General features: G+C 38.1%; 1 protein-coding gene across 2 annotated transcripts in view; it reads left to right on the top strand.

The window, feature by feature from the left end:
- Positions 1-18,344, top strand: part of LOC126260044 (uncharacterized) — a 350,981-nt gene that overhangs the window by 116,973 nt on the left and 215,664 nt on the right. For both annotated transcript variants that reach the window (XM_049957226.1, XM_049957227.1), the window contains exon 4: positions 13,956-14,561. In XM_049957226.1, coding sequence (XP_049813183.1) covers positions 13,956-14,561 — 606 coding nt within the window. The remainder of the gene's footprint in view (positions 1-13,955; positions 14,562-18,344) is intronic.

The raw sequence follows: 18,344 nt of genomic DNA, 5'->3' as shown, positions 1-18,344 counted from the left end.
CGCGTGTTGTAGCACGCCACGCCGAGTTGATGGCTGATGTGCAGCGGCCGATACGACACCAATGAAATCAGATTGCACGATCAACTGATTTGTGAGACTGAGGAGCCCTGAGGCGAGCCAGCAAAATGTCTGTCTCTTCTGTAATGAGCTGCCACCAGAGCAGATGATAAATGAGTTAAGTCTGCTTTATCCTTGCATATGTGTTCCCCGCCGACATAGGTCTGCAGGTGGATGAGCTACCTTCTGTTGTTCTCCTGGCAGTACGGCAGTACTCAACACGTAGTGTCCCCCCTCCCCACCAACAAACACACACACACACACACACACACACACACACACACACACACACACACACACTCTTTTCTCCTTCCCCTCATTGGCAAGCAAATTGATGTGGTTTCTTTTTCTGAACATGAATACTGTGTATTAATCACAAGACCAGCACACACCACTTTCCAATCCTGACTACACTGCTAGATGCGTGTGCAAAAGCTTTTTCTGGAGCTACTGAAAATAGTTGTTCTGGCATGGAGTCATGTTACACACTGATCAACCAGAACCTTATGACCACCTACTTAATAGCCAGTATGTGTTTGTTTGGCATGGATAACAGCGGCAATACATTGTGACATGGAAGCAAGAAGGCCATGGTAGGTCACTGGAGGAAGCTGGCATCACATCTGTGCACGTCGCGTAATTCCCTTAAATTCTAGGGAGAGGGGATTTGAGCACTGATGACACATTCGATCACATCCCAGATTTACTCAGTCAGATACAGATCTTGCTAGTTGGTGGGCCAGCACATCAATTGGAACTCACCACCAAGTTCCTCGAACCACTCCATCACACTCTTAGCCTTGTGACATGGCACATTGTCTTGTTGAAAAATGCCACTGCCGTCAGGAAACATGATTGCATGAAGGCATGTACGTGGTCTGCAACCAATGTCCAATACTCCTCAGTCATCATGGTGCCCTGCACAAGCTCCACTGGACTCATGGATGCCAATGTGTATGTTCCCCAGGGCATAATGGAGCAACTGCCAGCTTGTCTCTGTGCCGCAGCACTGTTATCAAGAAGCTGTTCCCCTGGAAGGTGATGGATTTGTGCCCTTCCATCAGCATGAAGAAGAAGGCATCGGGATTCGCCAGACCATGCAACTAACTCTCTGTCACTGTACTAACATCCAGTAGTGGTGGTCACATGTCCATTTTAGTTGTAATTGCTCATGTTGTGGTGTAAACATTAGCACATGCATGGGTCATTGGCTGCAGAAGCCCATCATTCTAGATATGCATTGAAACTCCACAGTCCACCTTACGATGTGTGGCTGAGGGTACCCCATACCAATACTAGTCATTTTCGTTCCTGTTAACTCGCAAATAGAATGAGGGAAAAGCCTGTTACATGTTAGAGGCATTTGGTGTGCCTTATGTTCAGAGACACTTTTACTCTGCCCAGCATTTAAGTCTGATGTTAGTTCTGCCACAGTTCCCTGCATGTCCTGTTTTAACAGTCTGACCAGCCTATGACATCCAATCCCTCAGTGTCTGGATGTGGTTTCACCTTGGTTTTGCCAAGTGTTGAAGACGTTCACCACAGCACTCATAGAACATCTGACAAATCGTGCAGTTTTTGAAATGCTCATGCCATTGCAATCTGCCCTCAGTCAAACTCGATAGATCACGTGCTTTCCCCATTCGACACACAGACAGTACGCTCACTGATACAGGGTTCTTAACTTAAAATCTATTAACTTGTCAAAGTTAAAAAGGTGAAAAAAGACTTGATGTATAGGTCAAAGCAGTTATGAGGGTTGCTCAACCTCGTGACATTAGGGCAAGAGAGATAAGGCTATCCCCAACTCAGGCATGAAGAATAGAGTAGGGGTACAATTTCATACAGTACTGGCAACGGACACCATTTTCTGCAAGTAAATTCATTACTGCAGTGCCAGTTGTGGGAGATACTGTACATTGGCAGCAGTAGTAAGGAATGCGGAAACCTTAACTAAACAGTCCACCTGTGACAAGGAAACATCTGTGGCAATTTATCAGACTGCAATTTATCACCCATCCCTACTTGTAGCACACATTTGGTGGAAACACTGCAGAACAGGTGTACTTTTAAAATTGTGATTAAAATGCCTGGAAAGTGTCGCTTAGCCAGTTGTGACCGTGACAAGATGAATATAAGTAATGGCCATTGCCATCAAAAGACATTCACAAAGAAAAGTGTAAGATTTGTGTAAAGGACATTGACATAGTGTTGATGGGAGAAGCAGCATTGAAAGCTCATATGATTTTATTTGATTTTTTATTGGTCCAGTTTTATCATACAGCACAAATTGTACAATTGATATTGGACAGGTCAAAGATAAGTTACAATAATACATAGTATTAGCAAAATAGTAGGCAAATTAAGTATAGGTACCTATTACAATTAATTTTGTTACATATTCAGAAATTCTCTGACAGAATGGAAACAGTGTTTTATTAGAAATGACTTTAGTTTAGCTTTAAATATTGGATGAGAAGCATTTTTTATTTCCTCTGGTATCTTATTGTGTAGTATTATACCAATGTTAATTATGCTTCTCTGATAGGTTGTTGTTCTGTGATATTTTTGTTGTATATTTGATTTCCCTCTGGTATTACAGTTGTGTACATTTTTGTTCTGTAGTAGTTTGCCTGTTTTCAGGAGGTAGTCCCTAGTGAACAAGATAGTTTCATAAATGAATAAACTTGGAACATTTAGAACACCAAGCTCAGTAAAATGTGATTTACAGGACTCCATCTTTTTAAGGCCACAAATTATTCGCAGAGCTCTTTTTTGCATTCTAAAAACCTTTACACTGTGAGTTGAGTATCCCCAGTAAATGATCCCATATCGGACTAGTGAGTGCAACTGTGCATAGTATGCCTGCAGTACTGTTGTTTTGCTTGTTGTAGCCTTTAAAATTCTTAGGCCATAGCACACAAATGATAGTTTTCTAGACACATTATTTATATACGTCTCCCACTTTAAGTCTTGCTGAACCCATAGACCCAAAAATTTTGTGACACTTACATTTTCTAGGGGATCATTTCTTAATTGTGCTTGAACAGACATTTGCTTAGTTGGAGGAATTAAATGAAAATCGACACACACAGTTTTTTCAGTATTTATAATGAGTTTGTTTTTTGTGAACCATTCAGAAAGTCTATTCATAGTACTTTCTGCTGTGGAGTGCAAAGTTTCTAGACTGGATCCAGTGAGCAATATGCTGGTGTCATCGGCAAACAGGATAGTTTTTGTGGGACTTATATATTCAACTAAGTCGTTTACGTAAATCAAGAATAGTATTGGGCCTAAGATTGAGTCCTGCGGTACACCATATTTTATTGATAATTCGCTAGAAAGAAAGGAGTTGTTTCTTGTTTTATTCATTTTGTTGAATTCATACTGAAGTGATACTTTCTACCTATGGTTTTTTAGGTATGAACACAACCAGCTATGTGCTACACCTCTTACTCCTCGTCTTTCTAATTTTTCGAGCAGAATGTTTTGGTGCAGGATGTCAAAGACTTTTGATAGATCTAGAAAAATACCTGCAGCTAATTTATGTTGATTAAGGGATTTTAAAATGCAATGTAAGAATTCAAAAGTTGCTGTCTGTGTAGATTTAGACTTTCTAAAACCATGTTGTACTCTAAGAGGTTCATATTTATTTATGAAACTTAAAAGCCTGTCATAGCAGAGTTTCTAGAATTTTTGAGAAGGAACTTAACTATGACACGGGTCGGTAGTTTGATATTTTTTCAGAAGAACCTTTTTTTAGCAGTGGTGAAACTTTTGTTATTTTAAAAATATCTGGAAATACACCAGTTTTTAAAAAGAGGCTGAAAATTTTTGCCAAGCGGTTTGCTATGTGGTGAGCACATGCTTTTTATATGAAATCAGGTAATTCATCAAAACCACTTGACATTTTATTGCTTAATTATTTAATTTTACTTACAATTTCATTGGGGGTTTGTTTCATAAACATACATAGAAGCAGTCGAGATCACTGACTTGTTGGAGAAACTTGGGACTGGTCCTTGACAGTGTAATTGAATGAGATCTTCAGCTAGTTAAGTGAAGTATTCATTGAATTTTTCCACAACTGAATTTGGGTCTGTGACTTTTGAACCTTCTAGTGTTAATGGTACATTCTTTTTCTCTGGAGCTGAACTACAAGTTTCTTTCTTTATAACTCTCCACATGGAGCTCATTTTGTTAGATGAGTTTCTTATCAAATTGTCATTCCACATAATGTTTGCCCCTTTGACTACTCTACCGTAGATTCTTTTGTATGCTTTTGAATAATCTGCGAATTCTTGGGTTACTCTACATGTCTTACAACAGTACTGCAGAAATCTATTTCTCTCACTGGAAATTTTTATGCCTTTAGTTACCCATTGCTTATTATTGTTAGGTTATCAAAGGTGTTATTTTATGTTACATGTAACTTGATGAGAATACTTCACTTGATGTGCTTAAATTACACGTGTTACACATTAATTCGTGAATGATTTGTTAATACACTTAATCTGTACCTACTTGGATAATAATTATTGTTTAGTATCTGAGGAGGTGAGTGCTAAAATTTATCAGAAAGGTGAGGTATAAATGAAACAAATGATTAATGATAAAACAAACGGTAAAAGATTAGTGTGCAATCATGATCGCTCAAAATCGTGGAAATTTAGCAGGAAGATGAGGTACTTTACAGTCAAAATAATAACAATAAAAATCACAAGGGCAAAGGTAAATTACTTGGGCACTGCACTTAATGGAGTGCTACACCCACAAATTATATTGCAAAACTTGTAATTTCACCAGCACTTTCATTATATAGGTCACACATAGACATAGAATTCTCACAGCAAGATTACTTCAGCTTAAAAGTGTGAATTACAGACCACATCATTCAAATTCAATATGGCATATGCTGGATTGTTTCTCTGCTGCCATCAAGAAATAATGAAGGTGGAGCTGGGTTACGTGAGAAGAGAGCTATGCCGCCAGCAGATCAATTCCAGTACTGGAACACTAAAAGATGCAAACAGTTAAGAACATTACAGGGCCCCATCTATCAGCCTGTAAAGAACAAATGATGATAATTACTTTTACACAATATAACATCAGCAATGACACAGAGGCATCGAATTGTCCGGCTGGTGGCAAGTTTTTTGACTTTTAGGCATCTACCACCTGCAAAATGCAAATATGTGGTCAATTCAAGGGAAACTGTTAACAGAAAGTACTCGCAGAATTGTGTCTTTTGAAATACAGTTTGTAGCTGTAACATGTATCTGGGGGAAGAAATTTGCCATAGGTTGTAAACTGCAGAGGTGGCAATAATTATTTTTAAAAATTGATTTAGGGCTTTATATTAATTACCAACAGTATTATTAAAAATAATACCAGCAAATTTTTCTTTCTTTATACGACAGAAACACACTGCATTAATGAAACAGCAAGGAAGCATGCTGCATTTTTTTAAACCAAATTCAGGAACATCACAAAATGTGGACAATTTACTTTAATTTTCTAAAGACTTCCACTCAAATTCAGCAATACGTGAAGCTCCAAGCTTCCAATACTCGCCAACAGTAAAATCATACTTGTCAGAAAATGAATGTCTGAAGGCTGAAGTAATTTGGGGCAAGGAAAAGCTGTGAATCAAATTATTCTTTCAAGTCATGTACAGATATTTCATCTTCATTTATAAATATGTTTCCTGATAATGAAACAGCAAAGTACTTCACTTGTGGAGAGAAAATGTGCCTATATAATTTGTTTTGGTATTGCACCACATTTCGAACAGAGTTAGTTTAAATGCTTAGATTCTGTAGATGAGTACACACTTTTATTTCATGAACTTTAAATACACCCGCCATACCAAGCAGATGAATATTTCATTTAGGTTTTGGAATACAGACTTATATCAGGTTCATACAAGATACTTCTTTTGTATTTTAATGGGCTGTGCAATAGCAGAGAATATTAAAAATTCATTTATGGCTGCTGTAGGAAATATCAAACTTAAGACTTCTGCAAGTGTCTATGGATGAACCTCCAGTAAATAAAAAATTCATTAGTATTCTGCAGAATAATATGAAACAAGATCATGGAAAGAAATTATTGGAATTAGGCACCTGCAGCTTACACACCCTACATAATTCTTTTGAAAAAGGTGCTCATGCTTCTCGTTGGCACATAGGTAATTTCTTCAAAGTTTGTGTTATTTATTTCATGACTCGCTTGCAAAAGTTGAAATGTACATGGAACTTTCAAATTCAAAGAAAGTAGGCCTAAAATTTTGCCACTGTAGATGGTTAAAATATCTTCCTCTGAGGGCTCAGAAAATTTTGGACTGCATTTCTCTGTTTGTTGTTAATGTAGAAAAGTGGAAAATTGCCAATCAGTTCCTGTAAGGTTGTTTCATTGGCAGTTGTTGTTGTTGTGGTCTTTAGGCCTGAGACTGGTTTGATTCAGCTCTACATGCTACTCTATCCTGTGCAAGCTTCATCATCTCCCAGTACCTACTGCAACCTACATCCTTCTGAATCCGCATAGTGTATTCATCTCTTGGTCTCCCTCTATAGTTTTTACTCTCCATACTGCCTCCAATACTAAATTGGTGATCCCTTGATGCTTCAGAATATGTCCTACCAACTGATCCCTTCTTCTAGTCAAGTTGTGCCACAAACTCCTCTTCTCCTCAGTTCTAATCAATACCTCCTCATTAGTTATGTGATCTACCCATCTAATCTTCAGTATTCTTCTGTAGCACCACATCTCGAAAGCTTCTATTCTCTTCTTGTCCGAATTATTTATTGTCCATGTTTCGCTTCCATACATGGCTACACTCCATACAAACCCTTTCAGAAACGACTTCCTGACACTTAAATCTATACCTGATGTTAACAAATTTCTCTTCTTCAGAAACGCTTTCCTTGCCATTGCCAGTCTACATTTTATATCCTCTCTACTTCGACCATCATCAGTTATTTTGCTCCCCAAATAGCAAAACTCCTTTACTACTTTAAGTGACTCATTTCCTACTCTAATTCCCTCAGCATCACCCGACTTAACTTGACTACATTCCATTATCCTCGTTTTGCTTTTGTTGATGTTCATCTTATATCCTCCTTTCAAGACACTGTCCATTCCGTTCAACTGCTCTTCCAAGTCCTTTGCTGTCTCTGACAGAATTACAATGTCATCGGCGAACCTCAAAGTTTTTATTTCTTCTCCATGGATTTTAATACCTACTCCGAACTTTTCTTTCATTTCCTGTACTGCTTGCTCAATATACAGATTGAATAACATTGGGGAGCGGCTACAACCCTGTCTCACTCCCTTCCCAACTACTGCTTCCCTTTCATGCCCCTCTACTCTTATAACTGTCATCTGGTTTCTGTACAAATTGTAAATAGCCTCTTGCTCCCTGTGTTTTACCCCTGCCACCTTCAGAATTTGAAAGAGTGTTGTCCAGTGTCAAAAGCTTTCTCTAAGTCTACAAATGCTAGAAATAAAGGTTTACCTCTCCTTAATCTATTTTGTAAGATAAGTCGTAGGGTCAGTATTGCCTTGCGTGTTCCAACATTTCTGCGGAATGTAAAATGAACTTCCCCGAGGTCGGCTTCTACCAGTTTTCCATTCGTTTGTACAGAATTGGTGTCAGCATTTTGCAGCCGTGACTTATCAAACTGATAGTTCGGTAATTTTCACAGCTGTTTGATGTACAGAACTTTCCAGTGAACCATTAAATCATTCTTTGAGAAATGTCTTCTGTTGCTTTCTCTTGAATGGTCTTTATAATAAGACCAGAACTGTCTACAAAAAATACCAATTCTGCTTGATGACTGTCAAGTTGTAACAGTTTTGCCTGTTTTATTTATTTCATTTGATGTCCTCTGTGTCGACACACTGCATTGCTACACTGACTGAAAACTGGGTTGTGGATTCCAATACTGACTGCCATAAATAATGTAGCCGACAGGTGCACAGTTTTGTTTCAGAGTATTTTAATTTCACTGCTCACAAGCCACTAATAATATATAGTTATATGTTTAACTTTCGATATGCCTCATTAATAGTTTGCTGGCAAACCTCCACGTACTGCTACAAAAGTTTCCTGTTGAACATCTATGAGCAGTAAAACCTAACCACGAGGTTCACAGTTTTTGTAGAATAATCTGGTACGTATGGAGCAGACACTGTCATTGCTTTAACACACGGCCTATTGGTGTAACACTTATTTCACTGTTAAGTTGATACACTGTTGTCATTCTAACCAACACAGGTTCCTCATCTGAAACTCGGCCATGGACTGACTGTCTTGTGACCAAAAATCAGGCCGTTATATATATCATCACAATAATAGGTGCTGAAACTACACATTGTTTGAAGTTTAATTTACAAAAATTACAATTAAAACTTAACTCATTTGACTAACTGAATATATCGAAAAATTGGTTGTTTTTAACAGTTTCTTTTACTACCAGAGTTAGTTAGAATTATTTGTTTAACTCATGAAATTAACAAATATAAGTACACAAACAATACTTTTGACAAATGTGTTAATTATTTTGAAATTAATGATAGGCTGTTTTCGTTAACATGTTTCCGACTAAAGCCAAATAGATACTTTAAGAATACTAGCATTTCGTCTTCCAAATGTTTATAATTAGTAGAGAATTTATATTTGTTTATATGTCAACAATAGAATTTAAGTTATGAAACAATTACTGATTTCTCCCTATAATGAAAGATACTAACTAGGAATAGTCAAAATAAATTAGAAAATCAATTACATACATAAAACTAAGTTCAAATATATCTAAAAACAAAGATGATGTGACTTACCAAACGAAAGCGCTGGCAGGTCGATAGACACACAAACACAAACATACACACAAAATTCAAGCTTTCGCAACAAACTGTTGCCTCATCAGGAAAGAAGGAAGGAGAGGGAAAGATGAAAGGATGTGGGTTTTAAGGGAGAGGGTAAGGAGTCATTCCAATCCTGGGAGCAGAAAGACTTACCTTGGGGGAAAAAAAAGGACGGGTATACACTCGCACGCACACACACACACATATCCATCCACACATATACAGACACAAGCAGACATATTTAAAGACAAAGAGTTTGGGCAGAGATGTCAGTCGAGGCGGAAGTGCAGAGGCAAAGATGTTGTTGAATGACAGGTGAGGTATGAGTGGCGGCAACTTGAAATTAGCTCAAAATTAGATCTAGTGTTATATTCTTTAAAACTGAGGGTCAACCTTTCTCTATTATGAAAGTACAGATTATATTCACGTATTTTAATGGTAATTAGTTTAAATTGAAAAAACGAATTTTAAGGAGGCAGATGGCAAAACAAGAGGGGAAGTAAAAATATCCCAGGTTGCTCCGTCACAAAGTGAAAGATCATTCACATGGATAATGGATAGAAATGGACTCAAAGTTAAACCCTGTGGGACTCCTCCTGGGATTTCTACCCAATTACTAAAGTTTTCTTCCTGTCACCATTGTTTGAATTATTCTGAACAATGTTTTGCTTTCTGCTCGTTAAATATTGTTGAATTGATGGCCATACACACACAAATATTATGGAATTGATAGCCGTACACACAACTTGTTTGAGTCTAAGAGAGTAACATCTTCTACGCAGTTAAACACCTTGGAGATATCACAAAAGTATCAGCTAACAGTATTTTGTTATTTGTGGCTTGTAGTATTTGGTGATGAATGTATAAATAGCATTCTTAGTTGAGCAGCCCGTCTGGAATCCAAACTGTAGTGTTCTAAGTAAATTCTACTTAAATATGAGACTTTCTTGAGAATATTACTTTTTTAATATTATTACATATTTAGTTGAAACAGTCAAAATCTATGAATTCCGGCCAAAGTGTAATGTATACTTTGAACTATTCTATGATTTTTGTTTGTGGATCACTAGTTGGCTGTAGTGCTTTATCCATGAAAGCCAGGTTGTTCGTTTGCATGATTAAAATCCACTGTTTTTTCTGTGTGACTGGTGTCATTTTAGTGAATATCTGGGTACGAGGTGCACTCCATGAGCCTTTGTGAGTAATGGTGTAGGTTGTGAGGTTGGTAGGATAGGGAGATTGAGGGAAAGAAAGATTGTGCATGTTGGCTATTTGTACTTACAGTGCATATACATTTAGAAGAAAAGTGTATCATTAGGTTTTTAGGTGATATGGAGGTATTCATGCTGCAGAATTTAGACATAGAGTTTCGGCCTCTAGCAGCAACATGGCTCTAACTCATGTAGACATCGAGTCAAACTGGGCTTGGATGACAAATATGGGTATGTCATTCCATGCTACTTTAGCTCTGTGCTGGTGTTCATCAGTGTAATGGCTGGCATTTGGTGATGCACCAGTCTCTCAGCAAAGTGTGACCAGATATTTTCAGTGGGTAAGAGATCTGGAGTGGTGTACACAGTTGAAAACACTCTTTATCAAGGCAGGTCAGGACAACATGGGCAATGTGTGGACTTCCTGAAAGATAATGTTATGCAGACATCGTAGGTAGGGCGTAGCCACCAGTCCTAAGAAATAGGAAAAGTGTTCACTACTGTCCGTAGTACTGGCTGTGTTAGCAGTTGTCATGTACCCAAAGACACCCTGTACCATGATGCCAAGTGCACATGCATGCACGCATGAACACACAGGTGTGTACTCTGAACAAGGACTTGTTTGAAAAGATGATGTGGTGCCACTTCTGTGTCGATTGTTGTCATCGGGCTTACAACTGTCGGCATGTTTCTCTTTGCATTGCTGTAGCATGGGAAACTGCAATAATGGTCACCCACCTTGCTGACAGTTTGTGGCACTCCAAGCAGCATCACACTGTCTTTGTGGATATCTGTCTTGTTGCAAACAAGCCCATTTGTGCCCTCTAGGTATGCTTTGTAACTGTACAAGCCTGAATGGCCAAGTGAATGGTATGTCTGTCCTCTTGGCCACTAGTGGCAAGATACCACAGAAATCCTCTGTGTCCCTCCTGAAACCAGCAATTCTGTATTTGCGTGACATTCCTGGCATCTCAGCCAAAGTGACTAGCATATTGCATTACATTAAACCATGGTCACGATGAACTCTTTCCTGCCGCTGTTGAATTTCGGTGCCAAATAGTAGATGGTATAAACTGTAGATGTAGTAGGTGGTAATACTTCTTGTCTGAGGTGTAACGTGTTCTTCTAACAAACTCACATGCAAGTATGAATCTTGAATGAGAAACCTGCAGCACAATTTTATTTTGTACAAGATGCAGATGGCATTAGTCTTATCTAGCTTATGGTGAATTGATAATCATTTCCCTATGTAAGCATGTAGTACATGTTATGCTGATTTGACATTTATTTCATTCCTTCGTGGTGTTCAGTTTTAAGGGTCAGCAGGGTGTAAAGCTGTAGGACACAATAAATTGGAGGGGAAGTGAGATATAGGGATTGTAACTCTTAAGAGGGCAGACTGCAATGGCAAGGAAGACATTAAATGGGAACAGAAAAGAAAATAGCAAAAAGGAAACAGCAGAAGGAGATCTGGTAGCACAGAGAAAAGAAAAAAATGTGAGATGAGTACTGATTAGTGAAAAGTTCAGGGAGGTGGGGGATGGGAGAAGGGACAGCCAGTCTCTAGAATGTGGTGGGAGGGTATGTTGCCATTTTCACTTTTCAAAATAGTTGGTATAGGGAGAGGAGGGTGCATGAGCCATTAAACTGCTGAATAACAATGGCAGTATGTGATCTTTATACATATTTCCTTCAACAGAAATGAATAATAGAGTTAATTAGTTCCCATTCTCTGCTAGTGACTAATCGTGCAAGAAAAATTGGTTGGTGATCGTGGCTAAATAGGATAGTACACAGTGCTTGTAGTGGTTGACAGATAAATGTAGTTGCTGTGATTAAACAAGAGGTGTCTGTCACACCTCTGTAGTAGTGGACGGGTGTGAGGACTGGGGAATAAGGAATATTGCTTACACTTCATTCTTTGGCAAGATCAGATTTCACTAAATCTGTCTGTCCTTCAGTTTTTATCTATGTTTATCGTATTTTATCCATATTGCAAGAATTACTTTTTCCTTAATCTCTGTGCCTTGCCTTCTCACTGATCTTGTGCTAGTTCTCTCATTCCAAACCATCCTCTTCCCCCTCATCTCTGTGTTCAAAACCTCTTCAGTCCACCCTGTGCCCATTCATTCATTCATTTATTCATTCATTCATTCATTCATTCTGTCTATGTGGCCTGTCAGCCTATGGCTCTTTAGTAACATGCTATAGGACCATCAGATATATTTTTGCTCCTCTTCTTTAAGTTTGGTTAGTGTTTTACAATTATTAAATATAATTACTTGAACTTTATTATCTACCCTCTTCCCTCCTGCCCTAGATTTCTATTCTTGGACACAGATTACATCTTATTTCATTCATGCAATAGTAACAGAAGTACACATGTAAAGTGTTAGAATGTGTGGGAACAGAGCTTAGGGAGCATCAATGGTAAATTTTACCTGCACTCGACTTGAACAAGTGATGGGATGTACACTAAGTAATTGTCGGTGTTCTGTCAAGCACTTCCTGTATTGTAACAATTCCTGTTTATTGATTTTGAATAAAAACTTATTAGGCAGTACTGGTAGAAAGTAATTTTCAGAAACACTGTCTTTTTTCCCAAGATAAGTGTCATATTTTTCACTGTATAGGCCTGATTTTCAGCAGTGCTTTTGTACTTTGGTGGACTGTGATGGTTTTTTTCCAATGTGCTCTGATGAGACAACTGTCAGTCCTTTGTGTTGTAACAGTTCAGCTTCATGTGTTGAGAGTTTATTGGTCCCCATACCTTAATAAATCTAAAATGATCTACTTCCATTTCACTTTTGTTTTGTTCCTCATATGACTTATGAAGAATGTATTACATTGTATAAAAGTTTTGTGTGAAATGCATAAACGTGATTGTGTAACTAACTTTAGTGTGTTTTATTGGTAGTGATATACCTTATGATGCTGATAAAACAAAGAAAATGTCACAGAGACTGTGTTTTTTTTATTCTAATCAGTTAAATTATGATGTTTATACTAAACAAGCCTCTACAGCAGTGTTGAGCCTAGTCTTATGTACGTACTTACGCTATACAGGGTGTCCCAGGAGGAATGTGTACGTACTTACGCTATACAGGGTGTCCCAGGAGGAATGCTTAGTATTCAGAGATATGATGGGAAGCAAAAATGTCTAGTGAACAATGGGCTCTAAAATGCATAGCTTAAGAGCTATTAACACTTCTTCATCTTCAGCACTGTGAAACAAATCTTTCCTACTCCAAGCTCTTTGCTTTACAGATTTTGGTAGGAGACAGTGGACCAAAATAGGGAACAATTGTCTACTAAACATGGGCTGTAAAATGCATACCTTAAGAGCTATGAGCACTTGCTCAGAGAAGAGATGTCTTTCACAGCAGTGAAGATGAAAAAGTGCTCATAATTCTTAAGGTATGTGCATTAGAGCCCATGTTTACAAGACTTCTTTGCTCAAATGATTGTTCCTGTCATATCCTTGAATATTGACCATTCCTCCTATGCAATCCTATATATCTCAACATTAACCTAAGTTGTGCATTTATTATTTAGTAACTTATGAGGCTTATACTTCTCTCTCTCTCTCTCTCTCTCTCTCTCTCTCTCTCTCTCTCTCTCTCTCTCTCTCTGTGTGTGTGTGTGTGTGTGTGTGTGTGTGTGTGTGTGTGTGTGTGTGTGTGTGTTGTAGTAGTAGTAGTAGTAGTAGTAGTAGGTTCATGATTATGTGAATAGTTGTAGTATGTTAAGTATATATTCAAATTGGATCTTTACCATTGTATTGTTCATTTTTATTTATTTGTTTTTGACATTTTTTAGGTCAAAACCAGTTTGGATGTGACACACAACATACAATCACACAAGCTGAAAAATCATTTCTGTCAAGGTTATCACCTTCAGCGTGCCAGATTCAGCCATTGCCATCTGCCACTACCACTGTTGTTCGTGAATCCCCGCTGAATCTAATACTGCATGGGAATTCCAGCTCAAAGAAAGACACTGTGAGTGAAAATTGTGAGTTACAATGTGTAGAGATGCCAGACTGTGAAACAAGTCATGGCATTCTTTCCAGTTCAATAAATTCAACAGTATCCTGTGATACACCTGAAGCAACAAGTAACATATACAGCATTTCACCTGACAAACTTGATGGCTTGAAATACAAATTTGAATCAGCCATGAATGTTGAATGCTTTGAACAGCAGCAACCTTTGTCATTTAGTCCACCTGTTGCGCCAAATACTTCATTACAGTACAACAAACATGGGAAAATAAATTGTGTGTATAATACCAAAGAAACACTTCCTCGTAGGCCATTAGTGGAGAGATCAAAACAAGATTGCAGCCAGAATATTGCATCAGAAATGGCATATACAAAATGTGCAATGAACCAAAGGTTTTCCAAAGAAAAAATTATCGTTCCAGGTACGTTGAATAACAGTTTTTTTCAAGTTTGGCCACATCTCTTTAGCATCAGTGTTCTTATAGATAGTAGCATTTAGCCAGTGATTTCTTACATACTTTCTAATTTCTATCTCCAAGAATTAGATTATAACCCACAAAACCAAATTAATAGCAAGAAGATAACTGTCAATGAATGTGGCTACACACTGGTAATGTAATTACAACTTTAAAGTAGATAAACATAAAGTACTCCAGTTGGGTTTTTGGCTCATCCCTCCTTTTTCCTATTGTTGCTGGACATAAATATCTTTTATGAAGTTTGTACTACTAGCATTGTTGAAACTTGATTTAACAGCAGTTGTATTTAATATTTCTTTACTGATTTGAACAAAACTGAAAATAAAAATAAAATAAAAATTAAAAAAAATACAAGCCTCAGCTCGCAAATATGTATGTCCTCCACAGGTACTGTCATCATTGGAAGAGATTTTGATCACCCAACTATCAATTGGGGTAGCTGCAGTTTTGTAAGCAGCTTGTGAAACAATACAGAATGTGTTCTTTGAAAACCATGTAGAGCAGATAGTTCAGAAAGTCACTTGTGATGGAAATGTTGGGTCCAATGGCGACAAATGGACCTGGTGTCTTTACAGATGTTCATAGTGGAACTAGTACCACTGACGGCAGGTCATTGGTAATAATGACAATTATTAGAGCACAAAGGGCAACTAAAAAAGTAGGAAGATCTATGTGTTCAGTAAACTAGATGAAGAAGCAAAAGTGTAGCACCTCAGCGAGGAACTTGAAACCCTTAGCTCTGGGCAAGTGCCTGTAAGGGAATATTGACCAAACACCAGATATGTAAGTACCTACCAGAACAGTTCATAACGTAAGGGCCCCTCTGTGAGCTACAGTTTTTGTAAAGAAACAGTGATTACTTCACATTACGTGTATAATGGAGTGTAGGAACATGTGTAAAGAGGTACTAAATGAAATGTGTTAGGCTGTCAGAAGGGCAATGCGTCAAGCGTTCCACGAGTACTACAGCAGAATATTAGCAAATGACCTCTCACATACCAAAAGAAATTCATGTCATATGAAAAGGCTAACAGTGGAATAAAGGTTAGTATTCAGATATGAGTAACATAGGACCTGAAATTGAGGATATAAAGGTAAAACCAGAAGTGCCAAACTTCATTTTCAATTGTTCTGTTACAAATAAAGATACAGGAGTACAAACCCAGTTTAAGATGAGCGATGTAGATGTTAGTGTCAGTCACTATTGAGAAACAGCTGTTCTCACTAAAATTGAACAATGCCTCAGGATGTGATGGAATCCCTGTCAGAGTTTATCCAGAATTTACTATTGAATTAGTGCCTCTTTAAAACACAGTACACTGATAACTGCTCTAACCAAAACTGTGCCCAGTGGAAGGTGGTACACAAAACTACTTTTGATATCTTTGATATTACTCTGTTGTAGAATTTTAGAACATACACCAAGCTCAAACATAATGAGGTATCTCAAACAAAATTATTTCCTCCATTCCATCCAGCATGAATTTCAGAAAAAAATTGTCATGCATAACCCAAAATTCACTTTGTCATATGATATTCATAAAACTATGGATGAAGGGTGTCAAGTAGATGACTCACATGAAGCATTTGATTTGGTGCCACATCAATGCTCATTAATGAAAGTACAATAACATTCGGTGTCAACTGAAATTTGCTACTGGATTCAGAATTTTTTGGTAGGGCAAATGTAGTATGTTATCTTGAATGGAGAATCAACAACAAATGTAAAAGTAAATTCAGGTGTACTGCACGGAGGTGTTTGGGGAACTTTGCTGTTCATGTTAGAAAATCTGGTAGACGGTATTAATAGTAGCCTTAGACTTTTCGAAGATGATGTAGTTATCTATAATGAAGTCTTGTCTGAAAATAGCTGCCAAAATATTCATGTGTGCATGAGGTGTGCTTGCTTGTGTGTATGAGTGATGTATGTCTCCCTTTTACTGATGAAGAATGTGACCGAAAGCTTTATGTAAGTGTTTTTTAATTGTGCCTGTCTACAACTTAACGTGTCTTCTTTACGGTAAGTAGCAATCTATCTTTTCCTACATTGTTGATATTCCCATCTGGAGTTTCCATTGTTTGGTTTTGCCAAAATACTCAGCCAGAGATTGGTAAGATTACAGAGTGATATAAAATTGGCAGCTTCAGAAATGTTAAACTGTGCTCTGAACAAAAAAGAACAATAACAAACAAAAAAAGGACATTACAATATTATGAAAAGGAAAGTTGCCACTCACCGTATAGCAGAGATACTGAGTCACAGATAGGCACAACAAAAAGACTGTCACAGATAAAGCTTTCAGCCAGTAAGGCCTTCATAAAAAATAGACCACACACACACTCACACTCACACACGCACTCACACTCACTCAATCACTCACTCAAATACAACTCACACACAACTGCAGTCTCAGGCAACTGAAGCCACACTCAAGTGTGACTTCATGGCACTTTTTTTGTGACAGTCTTTTTATTGTGCCTATCTGTGACTCAGCATCTCCACTATATGGTAAGTGGCAACTTTCCTTTTCATAATATTGTCGCAGAAGAAGCGAAGTTTATGATACTAAACTGTTGAATGGAGAGTTGTGAGTTCAAAACTCACCTGGACTGTACCATTTTAATTTCTATATTCGGTTTGAGTACATTCTAGAAGTATCCACAAATGTCAAGAATCATTGTACTGGAATGTTCTGTAGCTGTATATACACTGTATGTGTTCTGGCTGGAAGCAGTTCGCTCTGCGCTCTTATATGTGCAAGTGCTGAATAAACCTTCATTTAGTGAAGTTAGTGTTGGTTATTCATCTAAGTACACCTTCTTCTACGTGACATTTTTCTGGTGGAGATGCTGGGTATTGGAACTTGTGATACCACACATTATCAACGACACACTGGTTCCCATCAGGCCATGACAGAGCCGCCGTTTACGTCTCAAGAAACCCGAGTTCGAGCCATATCGAACAGATTGCAATCTGCTAGACACAAAAGAAGAAGACGACATTATGATGACAGCAGCTGTGTGCCACCACAAGAGAAATCTTTCCGAGTTCTCTGGTGACGATGGCCAAGATCCAAATGAGTGGCTGAAGCTATATGAGCGTATTTGCCAGATTTAACAAATGGGATGACACCACATGTTTGGCTAATGTATTTTTCTACTTGGATGGCACTGCCAAGCAATGGTATGAAAACAAGGAGGAGAAGATCACAATCTGGGAAGTATTCCAGGGGGAAAGCACAAGTATGCCAGCGACACACAATGACAGAACTGCAAGGCTGAAGATAAATTAAAGTGCAGGGCACAGTGTCCAGGAGAAACTGCTGCATTCTACATTCAAGATGTCTTGGAGCTGTTTAAAATAGTGGATCCTAGAATGAAGGAGGAAGATAAGGTTGCACATCTCATGAAAGGTGTTGCTGAGGACATGTATCAAGCCCTACTCCTGAAGGGGGTTTCGACAGCAGACGACTTCATAAAATGGTGCCAGTATACTGAGACAATGCATCAAAAAATAATTACACGCAAGAAGTTTGAGCGGCTTCCAAATGTCGTATCGATGTCTGTGATGGAGGAAGCAACTGATTTCACAAGTGTTCTTCGTCAGATAGTGAGAAAGGAAGTTCAGAAGGCACTTGGATTGCACGGTGAGAAAAAAACTGAGACGCTTCAAGAGGTCATAAGGGAGGAATTGGAACAGACATTGAACCCAATCTTTCGTCCTTA

The sequence above is a fragment of the Schistocerca nitens genome, chromosome 5 (assembly GCF_023898315.1).
Source record: "Schistocerca nitens isolate TAMUIC-IGC-003100 chromosome 5, iqSchNite1.1, whole genome shotgun sequence".
In the NCBI taxonomy this organism is placed as follows: Eukaryota; Metazoa; Arthropoda; class Insecta; order Orthoptera; family Acrididae; genus Schistocerca; species Schistocerca nitens.
This window is presented reverse-complemented; position numbering and strand designations above follow the sequence as displayed.